Raw genomic sequence first — 20,412 nt, 5'->3', positions numbered from 1 at the left:
AGGCCCTTGCTAGCGTTGAGTCACACCCATCTGTTCACGCATATATTTATTCAGTCAATAGACTCTAATTTCTGAGAATTCCTTCCAATTATCCCTTTTTCCTATCCAGTCTGCTTGGTATATTCCTTCTCTTATCCTTTAGGGTCCAGCTCAAAATCAAACATTGTCTTCTCTGTTTGACAGCTTCTGTAATGGCCTCTTCCCACTCTCCCAAACAAGTCAATTACTTCTTTGGCTATAAACCAAGAAGACATATCTCAAAGCACCTAACACATGCCATTATAATGGTGTCCGTCTTCCACCCCAGACTGTGAACTCTCTGTATCCTTAGCACTTGACTCAGACCTGGGTATACGGTATACGCACAGTCAAGATTTGTTATATGAATTCCTTAATACATTTACTGAATACTGCCTGTATGTAAGGCTCAGTGCTGAGCAACGACTAAGATAGCATCACTGGCTCATATGGAGAAAAAATAGTGAAGTGCAGTGGTTGTTGTATCAGAAGCATCTGAAAGGCTTGTTAAAACACAGATTTCTGGGCACTACCCCCAGAGCATTTGATTCAGTAGATCTGGGTGGGGCCCAGGAATTTGCATCTCTAACAAGTCCCAGATGTTGCTGATACTACTAGACCTACAAACACACTCAATCATTTACTGTATGCCCCTGGACAAGTTACTTAACCTCTCTGTGATTAATCTGGCATTTGTTTTCTGCCAATAAGGAATAACAATTGTACTCAAGTGTGTCATGAAGGTTAAATGAGTTGACATTTGTAAAGGAGGATTTTAAAAGTACGGGAAGAGAATGGTAAGCCAACCTATGCCAATTTCGCATCTTTCTGTGGAGTGAACAGCATAAATTTGAGTGGGACTGTTGGCTCCCTGTTTAGGGCACTGTGGTTATATTAATGCAGCTCAAAGAAACATGAGCTTTTTTTGAAAGGTTCTTTCAGGCTGTTGACTCATCAGGAGCTTAAAGTCAACTAAATCCTCTAAGCTCTTTTCACACTTGATGCTGCCAAGTCAAGTTCGTATTGTCCTGTTCTGGTACAATTTATGTCCTTGAGCCTAAAGGGCAAGCTTCACATTTATTCACTTTACATTTCATCCCTAGACTTTGACCGGTCAGCCTGTCAAGGTCATTTTTCAATCTTGATTCTGTCATCCAGTATCTCTTCCTCCAGCTTTGAGTACTTCAGAGTTCACAAGCCAGACTTCTATGTTTCCATGTGAATTGTCAATTAAAATTGTGGAATAATACTGGGCACTCCCTTATGATTAACATCAGTCTATTCAAAAGCAATCTTGTAGGAAGGATTACCTGGTTATAAATCTTAACATACCTGGTTATAAATCTTAACATACCTGGTTATAAATCTTAATATTTCTGCCCTCAGTGGCACCCATCTTTGTCACCTGGTTCACAAGATTCTCTTGACAAACTTGGCCTTGCTCAAATTCAGATATTCTCTTCCTCAGGGGGAAATGCTAGATGGGGCTGCCCCTGTAGTCTCCTGGGACTGCCTTCCTGCTGGGGCTGTGTCCCACTGTCTTCCCATCCACAGATGAGGTTTGATGCTAAAGTTCAAGTTGCCTTAATTACAGAATTTTCTCTCTAAGCTTCCTATGCTCACTCTAGTTTACACCCTCATGGCTATTTAATTTATAGACAGCATTAGTATAATTCGTTTTTCCTATTTCTTAATTTAATTCTTGTCTAGTTAATATATTCACATGGTTCGGTTTTTTTAAAAAGAAATACATATATACACATAATACTTAATGAAAAGTCTTGCTGCTATCTTTTCTCTGATCTTCTCAATCTCCTACAGCTCCCATATCCTCACTCACAGTTCAATACTGCCATTAGTTTCTTAAATACCTTCCAGTAGTTCTTCATGTATATACTAGTAAATATAAATAGATATTCTTATCCACCCCTTTTAATACTATGCACGTTGTTCTGCGCCTTGCTCTTTTTCTCCTTCACAGTATATTTTGGAGATTTTTCCTTATCAACAAATTGCTTCCTCGCTCTTTTTTACAGTTACAAGATATTCTGCTGTATGGATATAGCATGATGTATTTAACCAGTCCACTATGATGAATAATTTAGTAGTTTTCAGTCTTTTGCTATTGCAAATAATGCCACAGTGAACAGCCTCATGCATATCCTTTTACATACACGTCTATATGAAAAATTCCGAGAAATGGAATTACTAGGTCAAAATGCATATGCCTCTGTAATTTTCATAGATACTGTCAAATTCACCTCCACAGGGCTTGTGTCACTCAGCACTTCCATTCTTGGTGTATGAGAGTGCCTATTTCCCCATGGCCTCCCCAGTCAAGTGTGTTATCTTTTTTTTTTTTTTTTTTTTTGCCAATGTTCTAGACAAGAAAAAAAAAATGATAACATAGTCTAGTTTTAATTTGTATATTTCTTGTTATGAGTAAGTTTGACCATCTTCTCATCTTTAGGAGCCAAGTTATGAGCTTAATGATTGGCTTTTAAAGGTCCATTTTCATCTAAACACTGGGAAACTAATTTAAGTTTTTGAATGATTTATTTTGAAGATAAGGAAACTGAGGCCCAAATAGTACACAGTGGTTGGTCTCACTGCCACTGCTGTCTCACCTTTAGAGAGGAACTACCCCCAAAGGGCCTTTGACACTAAACAAAACAAAAACATTGGGGGCATAGATAGGTTTATTCCAGGACCTCTGGCAGGGAAAGTGCTTGCTTCCAAGCACACCTCAGAGAGCCACTAGATGTTGGCAAGAAGTTGCTTCCATGAGTCCTTTAATTAGGGTGCATACCCAAAGTCATATGCTTACTTAGAGGGTGTTGACAGAGGGTTGCAGAGTGAGAAAGGGAAGCACAGAGCACAGACAGGTTCTAAAACAAGGGAGAGGTAAGCTTGGGGCTAGGCCATGAATTGGGACCTGCATTGTTGGTTGGTAGGGGAGCAAGCACATAAAAAGTTAACACCTTTTGACTACTTTCTTTAAATATCTTAAGACCTGACTTGTGACGTCTCAAGTCTGTGCTGAACAGTCTTCCCCTTATTTTTGCACTGCTTCCTCTAACATCTTGTTACCGTTGGATCTGTCCCATGTCACCTCTCTGACCTCATCTTCTGCCACTCCCCCCTCACTCACTCCACAACAACCATACTATTCTCTTCACTGGTCCTCAGACAGCCCAGACAGTCTCCCTTTTCAGGGTCCTGGCACTTATTCTTCTTCCTACCCTCAAAAAAACTCTTCCCTGCATTGCTCACTCCTGCATTCATTCAAGTTTCATCTCAAATGTCACCTCCTGAAAGAAGCCATCCCTGACCACTCTGTCTAAAATAACACCCCTTCCAATATCTACCCCCTTTCCCTACCTTATTTTTCTTCATGGCAAATTCTTTTTTATAATTCTTTGTTATGGTCTGTCTCCTCCATTAAAATATAAGTTCCACAAGGGCGGAGACTATTTCTATCTTGTCCACCACTGTATTCTCAGGACATACAGCAGGCACAGAGAATGTCCTCCATACATATTTATTGAACGAAGGGATTAATGTGTCTTAACTACCATTGTGTCAACACATTACTTTAGTAAAAAAATGTTGGAAGGGGTACTACTTTTGGATAATGTATTCAGGGAAAGTAACTACTTCCGAGCTATGCTAGTGAGGGGACCCAGCTTCTGCAAGACTCCCCTTGTAGCTGTGAGTCCTGGCAAGTCCTAAAAATTTGGTGCATGACTGGCTAGCTGGCTTAGGATGCCTTCAAGCTCCACTGGCCAGTGAGTGGGAATTGGCCCACAGAGGAAACCTGCCTTCGATTTTTCCAGGCAAACCAGTTATGAAATCTGCTCAAGTAGATTTCCTTCAGGTTCCCTTTCACCCAGGCTAAAACAAATGGGTCTTCTCAACCCACTTCCTCCCACCCCCACTGAGGAGTGAGCCACATGCTTTTTGCCCTGTGTATTTATTTTTGCGGAGGCATCCCTGTCAAGCCACAGCTCTGAGACCTGGGGGCTCACTATTTGTCTAGCATCTCTTAGGAGGCCATTGCACACTGCCTGTCTCCCTGCCAACAGGCTCTGAGACTCAGCACGAGCTGGCAGGCTTTGGTTATTAAGACTGCTATAACCCTACTTCTCTATGGGTAATTACAATATTGGGGATTATTAAAAGCCTCTCCCTTGTTCAGATAATTTTCCTATAGTCTTGTTTCCCCAGGGAAGTTGGTGAGATAACACAGATTGCTCTGCAACAGCCTTAGAGAAGTGATTAAAGCTCTTTGCTTCACCCCACATTGATATGTTTTGTTATTAGCTCCTGGCTAAATGACAGCCTTTCCTTCCCCTCTCTCCTGATCTGGTATCTTCTCACTATAAGAACTGAGGTATCCTGGGCAGAGAAAGGACTAGTTGTGTGCTGGTCTTCCTCCTGGGTTCTCAATCCTCTCCTTCCTCAGTTTCCTCGCAGTTTTACTAATCCTTGGTTGTGGCACCAATTTCGTTATTCCTTATGTTCCAACGTACTGTTGTGTATGGGTCTCTCTCCTGAGCTTGAAGGCAGGGACTATACCCCTAGCAGTATCTGGCATGATGCTTGGCATGTAGTAGTGGCTCAGCAAATGTCATTTGTCTGATGACAGCTGGACAAATACGACAAATACTTTTAAGCCCCTCTGGGTGGTATCTTGACTTTTCCTCTGCTCCTCATTCTCAAAAGACTGAGACTCATACTCAAAAAGTTATTGCAAAATGTGATGTTAAGTCATGTCTCGTTTCCATCTCAACGGGTCTGTTCTTTTTTTTCTTCTTTTTCTTTTCGTTGTGTCAGGCCAATTAGTAGTATCTTCGGACTTCTGGAATCTTGATTGGTCATCAGCCTGTTCATGTCCCTTGCTCATCTTCATCAACTCCAAAAGTGGCGATCATCAGGGGATCGTCTTCCTCCGAAAATTCAAGCAATACCTTAACCCATCTCAAGTGTTCGACCTGTTGAAGGGTGGACCTGAAGCAGGGTAAGCATGTACCCCATGGATATGATTGGGTATGTAAGAGAGTCTTCCCTCTATATATTCTAAACTAAAATAGGCTCCTTGGAATCAGTTATTGTATTTGGGCAGGAAAGGTCTATTTTCTCAAGTTAGGACACAAACACATAACTCCAGAGCATTTTGGGTTGGCTGGTAGGAGGGCTCTTAGCCCTCTCCCAGAAATCCCTTCAAGCCCATGTCCAAACCCCTGTCAGATTTGCTTTATCTTTTTTGATTGGAAAACATAAAACTATGCCTCCTAACCTCAGAGACAGAGACAAATGGATACTGCTGTCTACTTTTCCTGCAACTCTCTTTCCTGGGACCAAATAGATATATCTCCTCTACAGACCTGTTTTATTTTGGGACCATCTGGCTGCTCAGTCCTGGTTCCTGTGAGCCCACTGGCCACCATGCAAGGCATCTTCCTGGGCCTCAGCAAATGGGTCTGGTTAGGTTACTAGTGTTTTCCAGAGGCACAGAAAGAAAATGAGTTGAGGCAAAGCCTGATCTCTGGGATGGTCTATGGTCTTAGATACACAGAGAGATAAGGGCTAAGGGAAAGAAGGCAGGTGGTCTGTTAGCGGAGTGCCAAAGCAGCAATCCTTGTGTCCTGATACATTGTAGGAAAAGTTACAAAACCCAGCTGTTCATGAAATGACCCCCTTTCCTCTTTGTCCTTCCAGGCTGTCTATGTTCAAGAACTTTGCTCGCTTTCGCATTCTGGTTTGTGGTGGAGATGGCAGCGTGAGCTGGGTCTTATCTCTGATTGATGCCTTTGGATTACATGAAAAGGTAAGTCCCTGGATGACTCACTTTAGCCATTGCTAGAAAGAGTAGGGGTGTGCAGCTGCCCATCCCAAGAAGTCCCAAGTCTTCGCCCTCCCTGTCTGTAAAATATGTTTCCCCCAGGTTTCATATTCAGCCTGACTGGTAGATTCCCAATCTAAGCCTACTCATCTACACTGTCTTCTGGTTGTCTATCTGTGTGACGTTGACAGAAAGAATGAGCAGTGCTCTGTTCCCTAGGCTTCAAAGTGAAGAGTTGAAGGGGAGGAGAGCAAACAAAACAGAAGTAGTCTTAGACAGCACTCAACCCCCAATTTCCTTCCCCTCCTGAGCCCACTGATTTTCTTCCTTGAGTCTCAAGAGTGGCAGAAACTTTCCTCTATGTCTCCTTGCTGTCCCTAGGCAGCCCCCTTGCTCTTCTCACTCCAGTAGCTTTGTCTCCTGACGTACTTCAAACCTCCTTGGCCCAGCCCAGATAGAAATTCACAGCTATATTTCTCTTCTTTAAGCATGGCCATGAATATTGTCATATTCCGGCAACTTTACCCTTTACTTAGTAGGTTCTGTGTTGTTAACACTGGGGGCCAACTCCTTAGGGAAAATTTCACCCAATTGCAAACATCCTCTCATTACCTTCCCCAGAATCTGAAGTCCCATAAATCCACTGGTTTTAAGACCATAATTCTTCCCAAAGAGTACCCTCTGGGTTCTTTCATGGGTGAAGCTTGGTAGAAAGACTGTCTGAAAAGGGTGTCTCCTTTTGTTCTTGCAGTGTCAGCTGGCAGTCATCCCACTTGGAACCGGCAATGATCTGGCTCGTGTCCTAGGCTGGGGTGCATTCTGGAACAAAAGCAAGTCACCTCTGGACATCCTCAACAGAGTGGAGCAGGCTAGTGTGAGGACCCTAGACAGGTAAGTGGCCGAAAGACCAGGCCCTTGTGCCTCTTCCTGTCCCACATCAGTTACATCATCTCAATCAGGAATACTTTAACCTCTCTGATAGAGCCTCATCTCCTTTCTGGCTTCAGTGCAGAGCCATTTGTGGGCTGGGTGGGGCTTGTCTCTTGGGAAGCCAGGGTCTACCATGTATCCTTCAAACATTGAAGCCCCTCTTCAAAACTAAAGGATCCTACTGGGAGGTCAAGGCTGCAGTGGGCCATGATCATGCCAATGCATTCCAGCCTGGGCGACAGAGTGAGACCCTGTCTCAAAAAAACCAAAACAAAACAAAAACAACAACAACAACAACAACAACAAAAACACCAGAAAACTAATGGAGTCTAGAGCAGGGGCCCCATGGATAAAGTTCAAGGGTTCTGTGAACCCTCTTCAAATTGCAGAGCTAATGATCTGTTTAAGCATATTCTCTCTTGGGGAAAAGTCTATAATTTCATCAGATTTTCAAAGAAACTAAAAAAGGGATGGAGGGAGAGTTTAGAAATAACTTGCTTACATTGTCACTGCTCTAGAGAAGAGCAAGTACTACCATCCTATCTCCTGAGGAAAAAAAGACTTTCTATGCTGGTATATATAGGAGCATTTGATTTATTGCTGCCCATAAGGATCTCCTGGGGAGCTTTTTAAAAACATCAACCTGAGCCCCACCACAAAGATTCAGTAGGTCTTGGCAGGGCCCTGGAATGTGTATTGTACAAAAGCACCTCAGATGATCTTGATGGTTACCTCTGGTTAAGAAGCACTGCTCTCTGAGAACCCTGTAAAGGGAAGGGAATTCCTTCCATCACACTGGCCTACAGAATTCATGAGACAGAGGTCCCTCTTATGGTCACCTTGAGATCAGGTGACCAGAGATTGCTTGGACACCCCCTACAACCCACCTCCCCCCACCACATAAACATTTTTACTTCTATCTTCACCTTTGAAGCACTAATTTTTACCAGTCATGAAACAGACCCTTAAATATCTGTCTTTGAAATTCATTTCAGATGGAGTGTGATGATTCGTGAGACTCCCAGACAAACCCCGCTGCTAAAAGGACAGGTTGAAATGGATGTACCACGATTTGAGGTAACTACTGTTCAGCTGTAATTCAGACCAATATCTTTATTACACAGTGAAATAATTGACAAAACCCAGAGAGAAGCTTTTGCATTGTCCATGGATGAGGATGAGATCATTGAGGGTTGGTGACATGTCAGTCAGCAGCTATTTACCAAGAACTATGTTAAGCACTGGGGATATAATTCATTCACCCATTTACTTATTCATTCAAAATATTTATGGAGTAACTACTTTATGTGAGATATTATTCTAGGAGATGTTCTTATATGCTACTGGGTAAAGAAGAATGACATAGTCTACTTGAATAGATGGAAAAATAAATTGTTTTAATCAAGTAGTATGAGTGTTAGTATATAAGGAAGTAGAGGGGGTTGGGAACACATAGCAAGAAGATCTATCTCAGTCTGGGGAAATCAGGGAAAGCCGCTCAGAAGGAGTGCCGTTTCACAAGATACTTGAGATCCAGAGGGAGTTAACCAGGAGAATAAGAAAGGGGAGGGCTGTTCCACACAGATGGAACAGCGTGTATTGTTCCAAAGGCAAGGGAGAGCATGGAATATTCACGAAACTGAAGTACATTCATAATGGCTGATGCATAGGGGCCAGGGAGGGGGCATTCAGGGAGAGTGACTAAAGATAAGGCTAGAAAAGTAATCAGGGGCCAGGCCGGGAAGGGCCTGATAAACCACAGTAGGAAGTTTGGATTTCATCCTAAGAGCAATAAGAATTACAGAAGGATTTTTTCTTATCTTATGAAAATTTCTACATTGATGAAAGTTAAAATGGTAGCTCTACTACTAACATTTTCCTATGCATGCTTTATCACATATCCAGTCATCTATCCAGTCTGCTATCTAAGAGAAGGGGTTTAAGTAGAGGAGTGCCACGGTATGTGGAGAAACAATTGAAGTAATAAAAGACTAGAGGCAAAGAGAAAAGCTAGGAGATGTAACTGTCTGGGCAAGAGGTGATGGTGATTTGGACTGGTGAAGTGGTAGCGGGGATGAGTAGCAGTGGATACGTTTGAGACATACTGAAAAAATAGAATTATCAAGTCTTTGTAGATGTTTGAATGTCAAGGGTCATAGAGAGGAAGGAGTAGAAGTTGTAATTAAGAGCACAGACTCAAGAGCCAGACTACCTGGAATTGAATCCTGGCTCTACAATTTATCATCTTTCCCTTCTCTGGGCTCAGCTTTCTCTTCTGTGAAATGGAGATAATAATAGTCTTTATCTCACAGGGTTGTTATGACGATTATATGAAAAAAATACACATGTAGCTTAGAAGAGAGCCTGGCACATAGTCAGTACTATATAAGTGGGTACTGTTATTATTGGTAGTGATATTATTAAAGAAGTTACATTCTGGAATTGGAAAGATGTAGATTCGAATCCAGCTTTATTCCTTACTAGCTATGTAATATGAGATTGTTTGTTCATTTGAAACATGAAAGAAATAGTACCTCCTTCATATGAGGTTTTGATTATTAAGAGAAAATGAAATACATCTAAATTTTTAGAATATGCATAGATCTAAGATCATCTCTGTTGACCTTCAACAAGAATTCTTTGATCATTATCATTTCCAGAGAGGCAGTTGAGTTGCGGGTAGAGTCAGTAAGAAACAATGAGGTTGCAGGGGATGAGGATGGGCAACACACTGCGTTATTGTACTAAGATTCCAGGGCTAAGAACTCCTTTTGCCCCTAGGCTGCTGCCATCCGACACTTAGAATCTGCAGCCACCGAGTTGAACAAAATCCTGAAGGCCAAGTACCCCACAGAGATGATCATCGCAACCAGGTCAGTCTTCCTTTGGCTCTCAGCCTTTGGGGCTGTTCCCAGGTCAGACATGGGGCTCATTTTGATAGCTGGGGGTGTTGAGGCCAAGGAAAATATATGTTTATGTTCCCAAATCAGATTTCTCCCAACTCAAACCCCCTGAATGGAAAGTTTAGGAAAGAAAGATGACATTGAGGTGAAGTCGTCTGCTGCTCCAAAAAGTCAAAATTGCAAGCCAGAAATTTGGGAAGAGAATTATAGTAGGGAAACACAACATTATGGACCATTTAGGAGCATAGCATAGCTCCCTATAGTATAGACACCTTGCTTTCCATCTTTGACATTAAGAAAGGTCTCTGCAATATCTACCTATAGCTGCTTTCTCATAACCTGAGGAACACATTCCCCCTTCTAAATATGTGGGTCATTTGTTTTTCCTGGGACTTCTTAGGGGGCTCCTGCCCAGTCGACTAACTCTCCTTTGAGAAAAACTTCCCACAGGGAGAGTCCTCCCAATATAATTGTTTGTACTAAATTAGCTGGGCCCTTGAAACATAGCTGATTGACCCTAGGTGAAAACCTGACCCAAGTTGGACCAAGTGAATTCTCTTTTCTGGAAATTCAGAATTAGTACTAAGAAATGCTGGTCAAGCTCTATTAGGTTCTTGACTAGGGAAGTGGTGTGAAACTGAACTAAAGTGGGGATGGAACATATTTCACCATATGCACAGGAAAAAAAAGCAGAGAGAAAAAGGCTGGGAGGAGAGGGTGAGAGAGAGAGGACAGATCAGGAAAGAGAGAGAGGAGGAGGATGGGGACTGATGACATAAGAGAGAAGGGCTCTGGGCCTCATGGTTCATGTAACATTGTGCCATCTATCTTATCTTTCCAGATTCTTGTGTTCAGCCGTGGAAGATTTTGTGGTTGATATTGTAAAGGCCTGGGGTCAGATAAAACAGAACAATACAGCAATAGTGTCTGTGATTCTGAAAGTAAGTTTCCATTCCTTTTGTCTTATACTCTTTGTGGAGCAGCCAGGGGCCCCTTTTTAATAAGAAGCAAACATGCCTCTCACTGGAAATTGTAAAAGAAAGGAAAGGAGGGGCAGCTGTTAAGCCTCCCTGATGAGGAAGGTCTAACCTCATTGAACTTCCATCTTTTGCTAAATGAAGGATGACACTCTACATGCATACACACGTACCATGTACATGCCAAGCATCTGCCCACAACTAGACACAAGTGTACATCAAGCAGGTATGTGCATGGTTGTACATGAGAACATGCTTGAAAGTATGTACATATGAATACACACTTCAAATACATTCACATTCACCTCTCTAACAACAATAGCCAACATTTATATAGCACTTACTCTGTGTCAAGGACTGTTCTGTTTTTAATGTATTAATGTATTTATTCCTCACAACTACCCTAGAATATGGAGGCACAAAGCGGTTAAGAAACTTGCCTCAGATCACAAACTATTAAGTGATGGAGCTAAGAATCGAGGCCTTAAATCATGCAGCAGATGTAGGTCCCCAAACCTATACACATACAAAGACACACACCAAGCACCCAAGCAGGGGCACATTCATATCCAGAGGAGCGTGCCCATGAAAATCCAGAAATATTTGTCTTTCCTCAAGTTTGCATGTTACACATTGTTTTATAGGCCTGTTTGACACAAGAAAGACTCAGCTATATACACTGATGCATGGGGCCACTCAGAAAAAAATGATATGTGTTTGATCTCCTAACACCCTTTGGTTATCTCATCACATCTACCCACCTACTTCTTTTGCTAAGTACTTCATCTTCTCACATGTGGTTTTCTATGCTCAGCATTTATGGACAACTCCTACCCCTCCCTACCCTTCCCCATATCACCACCACTCCTCATTCTGTCCTCTCAAGCATGGGTCCCTCATAACAACGCCCTGTCTCCTTCCTTGCTATATAGAGTGACTTAATGTATGATAAGCTCAGTGTCCTGATCGATGTCCTGGCTGAGGAGGCAGCAGCTACTTCTGCTGAGAAAAGTGCTACAGAATATGCAGACAGCAGCAAGGCAGATAGGAAGCCCTTCGTTCCTCAAATAGACCACATAGCCAAGTGCAAGTTGGAGCTGGCTACAAAGGCCCAGAATCTCCAGAAATCCTTGAAACTCATCATATTCCAAGTTGAACAAGGTAAGGTGGCCAGGGTTGTAGTGACTGAGGTAGGGGAAAGAAAAAGTTCCAGAGGATGGTTTACTGGCCTCACTGACTCTGGGTTTGCTCTCTGACTGTGCTACAAAAAGTCTAGATTCTGCATTCATATTGCATACAAAGTCAATATTCAGACTACTGATTTGAAAAGCCTCAGTCCTGCTAAGCTGCCCCTTTGGCTCCTCCTACCTCCCAGACAGTCAACTCCTGCTACTCATTTTTGGAAACCAACACTCATCCTATATAATTATATTAATAGATGCTAAGTGACCTGGTTCAAAGCTCTATCAGCTTTCACCACCAGCCATAAGACTTTTTTCCTCCTTCTCCTGTTTCTTTCCAACCACTGAGCCTATGACTATTTTAGAAAGAAAATGGTGTTCAACTCTGCATGTGTTGCACAGTATTAATCAGGCATAAGGGCCCTGAGAGTGGTCCTGACAGTTCTGGCATTAATTGCCACTGCCCAGAACTCACGACAGTCTGCAAACTTCCCAACTCAGAATGAAAACTCTTCAACTCCCTCAGTTTCTTCATTGAATGTTTTGCTGACCACTTCTTTCCCACAATACTTTGAGAAACAGATCAGAAGGTGGTATAAGACTGAGTGTATTCTAACTGAACTATTGGAACTGAGCAGAAGTCCTATGCAGCAAGGAAGTCCCTTTGGCTGGCCCTTGACTTTTAGCCATGGTGCCTTGCCCTGCCTTGGTACCTTCAAGCACAACCTCAGCCAAGTTTCCTAGAAAGAAAGAAAATCTCCCTTCTGCACAGTGGAAGGATTAAACAGTCAATTTGCCTCTATTTCTATAATTAGTTTCCAAGCAGTGGGGATCAGAATAAACGGATGTAGCCATAACTGTCACAACCAACCCTCAGTCTGCTCCATCAACACATATGTTAGATTTAGAGGTGTAGCTTGTGGCTATGAGATAGGAAAATACCTCCCTGGTAGGGGTAGAGATTGAACCTATGAGCTTTGACACAGGCTGAGACTGGGCATCTCAGCTATACAACATTTGGCTGGTGAAAGGAAAGAGACTTCCCAAATGTTCCAGGTGTGGAGTGAGACATTAGAGTGAAAGAGTGGCACAGTCCTAGAGGCTCAATTATAGACAAAAGCCACATAAGTAAATGAACTGATAGAATGGAGGTAGAAGAGCAGAGGTTTTCCCGTGCTGATACCCCAATCCACAGCCACAAGCTTCTACTCACAACCACATGTACTGGGTGAGAGAAAAAAGAGTAACCAGTAAAACAAAGAAAGCTCAGGCATGAATATGAAAAAACAGCAACACTGTAAGTAAGCTGAGACTACAAACAGTATCATGGAGGAGATTTGATGGTCGAATGGGAGTCTCCATCATCTATCCATTAACTAAACAAAATAGATGCGTGATAAATGTTCAATAAGTGTAATTAATCTTTCCTTCCTTCCATCCTGTCTCCCTCCTTTCTTCCTCCCTCCCTTCCTCCTTTCTTTTTTGCTTTCCTTCCTCCCACTTTATAGTTCTGGATGAGGAAAGCAGACAGACAATATCTGTTAAGAACTTTAGTTCAACTTTCTTCCTGGAAGATGACCCAGAAGATATTAACCAGACAAGCCCACGACGCCGTAAGGATCTTTCTGTCTTCTTCCCTTATTCTAGCCTTTGTCACTGCTGTTTAGTTCCCAAAGAATAAATATGTATTTTTTATGCATCCTCTTTTAGCCATAATCCTGCAGTAGATACCCCTCCCTCTTCCCCAGAAACTCACACTATAAGATCCCATGCCAATGTCCAGAGTAATGACCCCATTAGGAACATTGAAGAGGCTGGTCTGATGAAATACAAGATTTGAAGTTGTTTTCACTGCCAGCAAGCAAGCAGCCCAGCTTTATTCTTCTCTCAGTGGAAGTCCCTATCCATCCAAGAGGATCCCTCTTTGGAATTAGAACCCTTAATATTATCTAGGAGAAAGTCATTGAGCTTGACCCTGCCTCCACAGAGAAAATAGGGTGAAATACAAGTGAGGGGAAAGGGCTTTTTTGTTTGTATCTGACACCCAAGTGATGTCTTTTGTGTCTAGGTTCTCGTCGTGGCACTTTGTCTTCTATATCTTCTCTCAAAAGTGAGGACCTAGACAATCTTAACTTGGATCACTTACATTTTACACCTGAATCTATGTAAGTATTTAACTCTATCACCGTTTTAATGGCTTCTTTCTTTCTCTTGTTAAGAGCACAATCTCAGGATATCCATAGTCAAATCCTTTCTCTTACTTACTAGCTGTGTCACCTACACAAGTGACTAAACCAATGTGAGCCTCAGTTTTCTCATATGTAAAATGAAGACCATTGTAGAACTTGCATCATGGGTTTGCTGTATTTATTACATTTATATATGAAAAGTACTTGCACTGAGTAGTGCTTGGCACCCATAATTAAGTGTTATATGCATTTGCAGTTATTATTGTTATTATTATAAATAATTAATAAATCTTAGTTGTTGTTGTTACAGAGGACTTGCTTTTTTTCACTGTTGCCCTTAACAGTAAATGGTTGAAGATACTAAAAACTAAATGGTCATAGGGGACTAGGCAGCAAATCTAAGGACATCTGTCTCACCAGTTCTCCCTCTTTAGAATATCCCCAGCAGCCAAGTTCTGCCACACTCGCTCATTCTGAGTTCCATTAAGAAGATCAGTTTGGACATTAGTTAGAGAAACTCCAATCTCCGGACTGTGGTTGAGGGAGGCAAATCTCATGTGAGAGATGTAGGGTCAGTATGGTAATGAATAAAAAGTAATCTAAGATTAAACAGCTAAACTGTATCCATTTTAATTTCTCAAAAGGATACAGCTAGCAATTATTTATGTTTTCTTAAATAATTTATTTAAGAAAACAATGTTTATTCCTGTCTCCAACCTGCATTCTTGCCCCCACACTTCACCACTGGCTCAAATTTATGTCTGAGCTCTCATGGATCTACCTAATGAATTTTGATCAATAGTGCACTGGCAAGTGTTTAACGACCTGCTCTCTTGGGGGAGAAAGCCCTGATTCATTTATGGTGTAAACCCTTCCACCATGGCCTATTTAAGTTAGTGATATAATGCCATTGAATCTGGAGTTAGAAAGAGATATGCATAATCAGTTTACATGAGCTGGTGCCAACTGGCTATGGCACACCACTGGTTTTGATGTTGACACCCTAGATGGACAAAGGAGACTTGACAAATAATTTGGCTTTTTTGTTATGTACATATCTACCCTCTTTTATCAGTCTTTCCTCCCAAATGTGTGGGCACTTTGCCCTTTGATGTCGGACATCACTGAGAGCAGTTGTGCAGACTTAACTGTCATGGCACGTTTGTGTCTAGGATATTCAAAAGTTCTTTATAGGAGTAAACAGTATTTCCCTTAATACTGCATATGAAGAAAATATGGGCCACTCATATATAAGGCCTCCGAAGATTACTAAAATCATCAATGTTGCTTCTTTATTATAAGTTCCAATCCCACTGAAGCTTCCCAACTGGTGAGGCACTCCCTCTTACAGCTAATAAGCTAGTTGTTCACACAAAAGGATAACTACATGTGCCTCTCAAAAATGTTATAGTTAGTGCCCAGTGTGGAGGGGGCCTTCCCTCACTGGTTTTCCATCATGCAGATTCATCTTCATGCCCAATGATAGCAGCACTTCTTTCCTGCACCAATGTCTGTCCTCTTCTTTGAATAATTTCAGACGCTTCAAAGAAAAATGTGTCATGAACAACTACTTCGGAATTGGACTGGATGCTAAAATTTCTCTGGACTTCAACACCAGAAGAGATGAACACCCAGGGCAATACAAGTAAGGAAAAGAAACTCCCTTCCCTACATGCAAACACACTATCACAATACACATACGTATTCCTACATTCTCTACCTCTCAGACAAGCAACAGAAAGAAAGGGACCCGCTGGAAGTACAATGCATTGGCCCCAAGACTAGTCTAGCGGGACAGTGTGCGCCAAATTTTGGATGACTGCACTGGCATCCTAAACTTGAGCTGCCTTCAAATCCAGACCTGTGGATTTCTGTGTAAACACAGCTACCTGTGTTACTGTTACTGACAACAGATTATGTTGACTCAATTTAGCAAATCGCCCATCTTTGTTCTGTCTGTGAAAGTTTAACCAGGTTTCAGTAGTGGCTTCAGATCTGTTTTCACTTGACAAAGTTGCAAAGCATCAAACATCCCTCTATTTGTTTTTGGTGTTCCTAACCTGGTTCCCCTGGACCCTTTAATTTCACCCTATCCAGCGTTGGCCTACATGGCACCTTCTCACACTTTCATACTTCAGACAAGACCTAAGTCAGTCTCAGAGTTCTTGTGGTACATTGAAGCTATAAGTAAAAAGTGTGACACCCCACCCCACCCCACCCCACTCCACCCCACCCCACCCTTGCCACCACCACTAGAACCTCTTTCTCAAAGCAGGCCTGGGCTGAGAAACAAGAACTTTGTCAGATATGTGATTTGCAAATATTTTCTCCCAGTCTCTTGCTGGTCTTTTCATTTTCTTAGTGGTATCTTTGAAGTACAAAAGTATTGAATTCTAAGGCGGTCCAATTGATCAGTTTTTTTCTTTATGGACCATGCTTTTGGTGCCATCTGTAAGAAATCTTTGCCTAATCCAAGATCTTAAAAATTTGCTCCTAAGTTTTCTTCTAAAGTTTGTATTGTTTTAGCTCTTATTAATACATATAAGTGTATGATCTACTTTGAGTTAATTTTTACATATAGTGTGAGGGTCTAAGGTAAGAGTCTAAGTTTATCTTTTTGCCTGTGGATATCTAATTATCTCACCACCACTTTTATTTATTTATTTATTTATTTATTTTATTTTTTTGGAGACGGAGTCTTGTTCTGTTGCCTAGGCTGGAGTGCAGTGGCATGATCTCGGCTCACTGCAACCTCTGCCTCCTGGGTTCAAGTAATTCTCCTGCCTCAGCCTCCCAAGTAGCTGGGACTACAGGTGCATGATACCATGCCTGACTAATTTTTTGTAATTTAGTAGAGACGGAGTTTCACCATTTTGCCCAGGCTGGCCTCGAATTCCTGAGGTCAGGCAATCCGCCCGCCTTGGCTTCCCAAAGTGCTAGGATTATAGGCATGAGCCACTGTGCCCGGATCTAGAGCCATTTTTTAAAACAGCTATCCTTTCCCCAGTGAATCGTGTTGGCACCTTTGTCAAAAATCAATTGACCACAAATGCAAGGGTTTATTTCTGGACTCTCACTCCTGTTCTATTTATTTATGTGTCTATCCTATGCAAGTACCACACTATCTTGATAACTGTAGCTTTAAAGTAATTTTTGAAATTGGGAGATGAAAGTCCCCCACTTGATTCTTTTTTTCAGAATGGTTTGTTCTAGGTATTGTGCATTTTCATATACCTAAACTCCTATTTTTGTAGATGAGAACACCAAAGTGCCCAGAGAATGAATGGTTTAAACAGTGTCTCAATAATTTTGTGCTAGCCTTCTGACATTTCAAAACTCATTCCATGTGATGATGGCTCATTTCTGTGGCTCTACTTTACAAGCTCCAAGTAAACTATATCCAGTCTTTCTAGTGATCATAAGCGCCCCACCTATTTCTATCAGAGATTCCACAGTCAGCAAGACCCTGTCCTCCCCACCTCCACCTCAAGTCACCTGATATCCTTTCCTGTCTCCTATTTTTCTCCACTGGCTCCTCCTCTAAAATCTCCCTACTAAGCTTAGATCTGTTCCATGGCATTGAATTAAGCATTTAGTATATGGATCTGGTGTTTGGAAAAGTACTTCACTTTGCCAGAAAAGTTGCTGCTTCGAAAAAATTGCACTCTAAGAGTCACGTGTTTCAAATGAAATTGATTCCAAGCAGCTGAAATCTCCTGGAGTAGCACAACTAGGGTAGCTGGTGTGTACCAGCCAGCTATGCTCATAGCTTTTTATGAGCATTGATGTCTGAATATAGCCTGTTTCTTCCAAGTCTGGACCAATATTGGTAGCAAGGAGAAATGGAAAATGTATCTATTGATAGGGTACTGAGGCTTCAAAGGGGCCCAGGAACCCATTTCTGCAAGTGTTTGCATGGGATATCAGTTACATTAACCGCTGTCCAGTTGCCATTTAGCATGACTCCTCTCTGTAAGAAGGCATTTGAGAAATAAGATGGTTTTCCTTCCTGTCTTTCTCCACCATTTATCTATATATCATTCACCCTCTGCTTTCTTAATGCTTACCTCCCTGTAGTAGCCGCCTTAAGAACAAGATGTGGTATGGCCTTCTGGGAACCAGGGAACTTTTGCAGCGCTCTTACAGGAAACTGGAAGAACGAGTGCATTTGGAGGTTAGTAGAAAAGCGGGTAGTCTTTCCTGGGTATGGAGAAAGGAAATCTCGCGGCCTTGGGAATACCCTATATGCTGATTCTTCCTGAGCTTTAACTCTGTGATCCTCACAGCTCATGGGAGGAAGGCATGAAGATAGATTTCCATGTAATGGAAGAGAAGACAGAGCCCTTTCCCCATCTCTGTAAATGTTCCTTCATGTTGCTATCTAAAGATCCAGCTAATGAGAGCTACTCTTTTCTTTCAGTGTGATGGAGAAACCATCTCCTTGCCAAACCTGCAAGGCATTGTAGTGCTCAACATTACCAGCTATGCCGGAGGTATCAACTTCTGGGGAAGCAACACAGCAACCACGGTTAGTATGGAACAAGGAATGGGGAGGGAGAAAGGCATGATCCCACTAAGGTATCTCTGAAGGAAGCATTGTGCTAACTGAAGTGAAAAATAGACAATGGGAGAAGAGGAGGTGGGCCGAGAACCTTTATTAGCAGCAGCTGTATGATCAGTTTTTCAGGCAATTACCATCCGAAAGCAGAAAATTCAACCAAAGACCTCAGGATAAGGTCAACTCTTAGGTGTTGCCTGGGCTTTGGATTTTCCATTCCTCGGGTCTGACAGATCCTTTAAAGGCTATCTAGACCATGCTTTTTTTTTTTTTTTTTGAGACCGAGTCTCGCTCTGTCATCCAGGCTGGAGTGGCAAGATCTCAGCTCACTGCAACCTCCGCCTCCCAGGTTCAAGTGATTCTCCTGCCTCAGCCTCCCGAGTAGCTGGGATTACAGGCACCAGCCACCATGCCTGGCTAATTTTTGTATTTTTAGTAGAGACAGTGTTTCGCCATGTTGGCCAGGCTCATTGACCTTGAACTTTTGGCCTCAGGTGATCCACCTGCCTCGGCCTCTCAAAGTGCTGGGATTACAGGTGTGAGCCACTGCGCCCGGCCAAGGCCATGCTCTTTTCTCCAAGGAATTCTGTCAATAAAATCTCCTGGGAAGCTGACCATGACCCCTTTACTCTGAGTTTACCCAAGAAGGTCATAAGGCCAATAAGACTGGCCTCAGGTATTTATGATGCTGGATTGGACAAGGAGGGAACTGGCTAAGAGTTCAGTACCCTTTTCCCAGATTGGCTTCCTGACCTCATCTTTTTCCCTTTTAATAATGAAGTTTCCACTCTTCATGAGCTAGAAAAATTCTCACCAGGAGCCTTTAAACATGCCTTCTTGTTATAGACATGGTGTGATTTCTCAAGGGTGGGAGATGTGACACAGTTCTTCCTCCTCAGGAATATGAGGCTCCTGCAATCGATGATGGGAAATTGGAGGTGGTGGCAATCTTTGGTTCTGTGCAGATGGCAATGTCCCGTATCATCAACCTGCATCATCATCGCATTGCCCAGGTAGGCAGGGGCTGGGTGGGCACCAGGAAGAGGCTGAGGTTTTTGGCTGCTACCCAGGATGTGGGATAGTCCCAGGAATTAACTGGGTAGAAGAATGACAGGGTGGAGTGAGCAGGTTATCTGGTGGGCAGTAAAGTGCTGACTGGGGTTGGAGGCAGAGGTGGCAGAAGCCAATGGAGCAAAAAGCCCATAGGAAACAGACATTTCTTCCTGGGATGATCTGATTCACATCCTTTCCAGTCCTGCTTCAGATACACATTCAAGGCCATAACTATGAGATTATCAGATAGAGTTATAGCAGTTGCCTCATTTTTCTCTTCCATTCTTCCTCATTTTCTCTGGCAGTGCCATGAGGTGATGATAACCATTGATGGTGAAGAAGGTATTCCAGTGCAGGTGGATGGGGAGGCCTGGATTCAGAGACCAGGCCTTATCAAGATTAGATACAAGAACGCTGCTCAGATGCTGACAAGAGATCGGGTAAGGGGGAAAAGCTTGTCTTGGGCTCCTATACTGCCTCACCCATAGTCACTTGAGTACTGAATATTTCCACTCAAGCAGAATTCCTCAAAGGGAGGTCTGTGTGCCCCTGGCATCAGAGTCACTTGAGATGCTGGTTATAAATGCATTCTTGGGCCCCCACACCAGACCCACTGAACCACATAGGGATGCGTAGTTCCCAGGAACCCAAATTTGCAAACAAGCTCCTCAAGACACTCTGATATATACTGACATTTGCAAACACTGTCCAAGAGAGTGAGACAAGGGGCTTCCTCCCCTGGTTTTGGACAAGGTTAT

General features: G+C 42.5%; 1 protein-coding gene across 1 annotated transcript in view; it reads left to right on the top strand.

Moving 5' to 3' along the window:
* Positions 1-20,412, top strand: part of DGKK (diacylglycerol kinase kappa) — a 101,717-nt gene that overhangs the window by 72,488 nt on the left and 8,817 nt on the right. Inside the window, exons 9-22 of the mRNA XM_054473013.2 lie at positions 4,855-5,038; positions 5,740-5,848; positions 6,615-6,754; positions 7,789-7,870; positions 9,575-9,666; positions 10,538-10,637; positions 11,606-11,834; positions 13,363-13,467; positions 13,923-14,019; positions 15,581-15,688; positions 18,121-18,217; positions 18,464-18,571; positions 19,501-19,614; positions 19,960-20,094. Coding sequence (XP_054328988.1) covers positions 4,855-5,038; positions 5,740-5,848; positions 6,615-6,754; positions 7,789-7,870; positions 9,575-9,666; positions 10,538-10,637; positions 11,606-11,834; positions 13,363-13,467; positions 13,923-14,019; positions 15,581-15,688; positions 18,121-18,217; positions 18,464-18,571; positions 19,501-19,614; positions 19,960-20,094 — 1,700 coding nt within the window. The remainder of the gene's footprint in view (positions 1-4,854; positions 5,039-5,739; positions 5,849-6,614; positions 6,755-7,788; positions 7,871-9,574; positions 9,667-10,537; positions 10,638-11,605; positions 11,835-13,362; positions 13,468-13,922; positions 14,020-15,580; positions 15,689-18,120; positions 18,218-18,463; positions 18,572-19,500; positions 19,615-19,959; positions 20,095-20,412) is intronic.

This window comes from Pongo pygmaeus, chromosome X (genome assembly GCF_028885625.2).
Source record: "Pongo pygmaeus isolate AG05252 chromosome X, NHGRI_mPonPyg2-v2.0_pri, whole genome shotgun sequence".
In the NCBI taxonomy this organism is placed as follows: Eukaryota; Metazoa; Chordata; class Mammalia; order Primates; family Hominidae; genus Pongo; species Pongo pygmaeus.
Note: the sequence above shows the minus strand (reverse complement) of the source record. Positions and strands in the feature narration are given on the sequence as shown.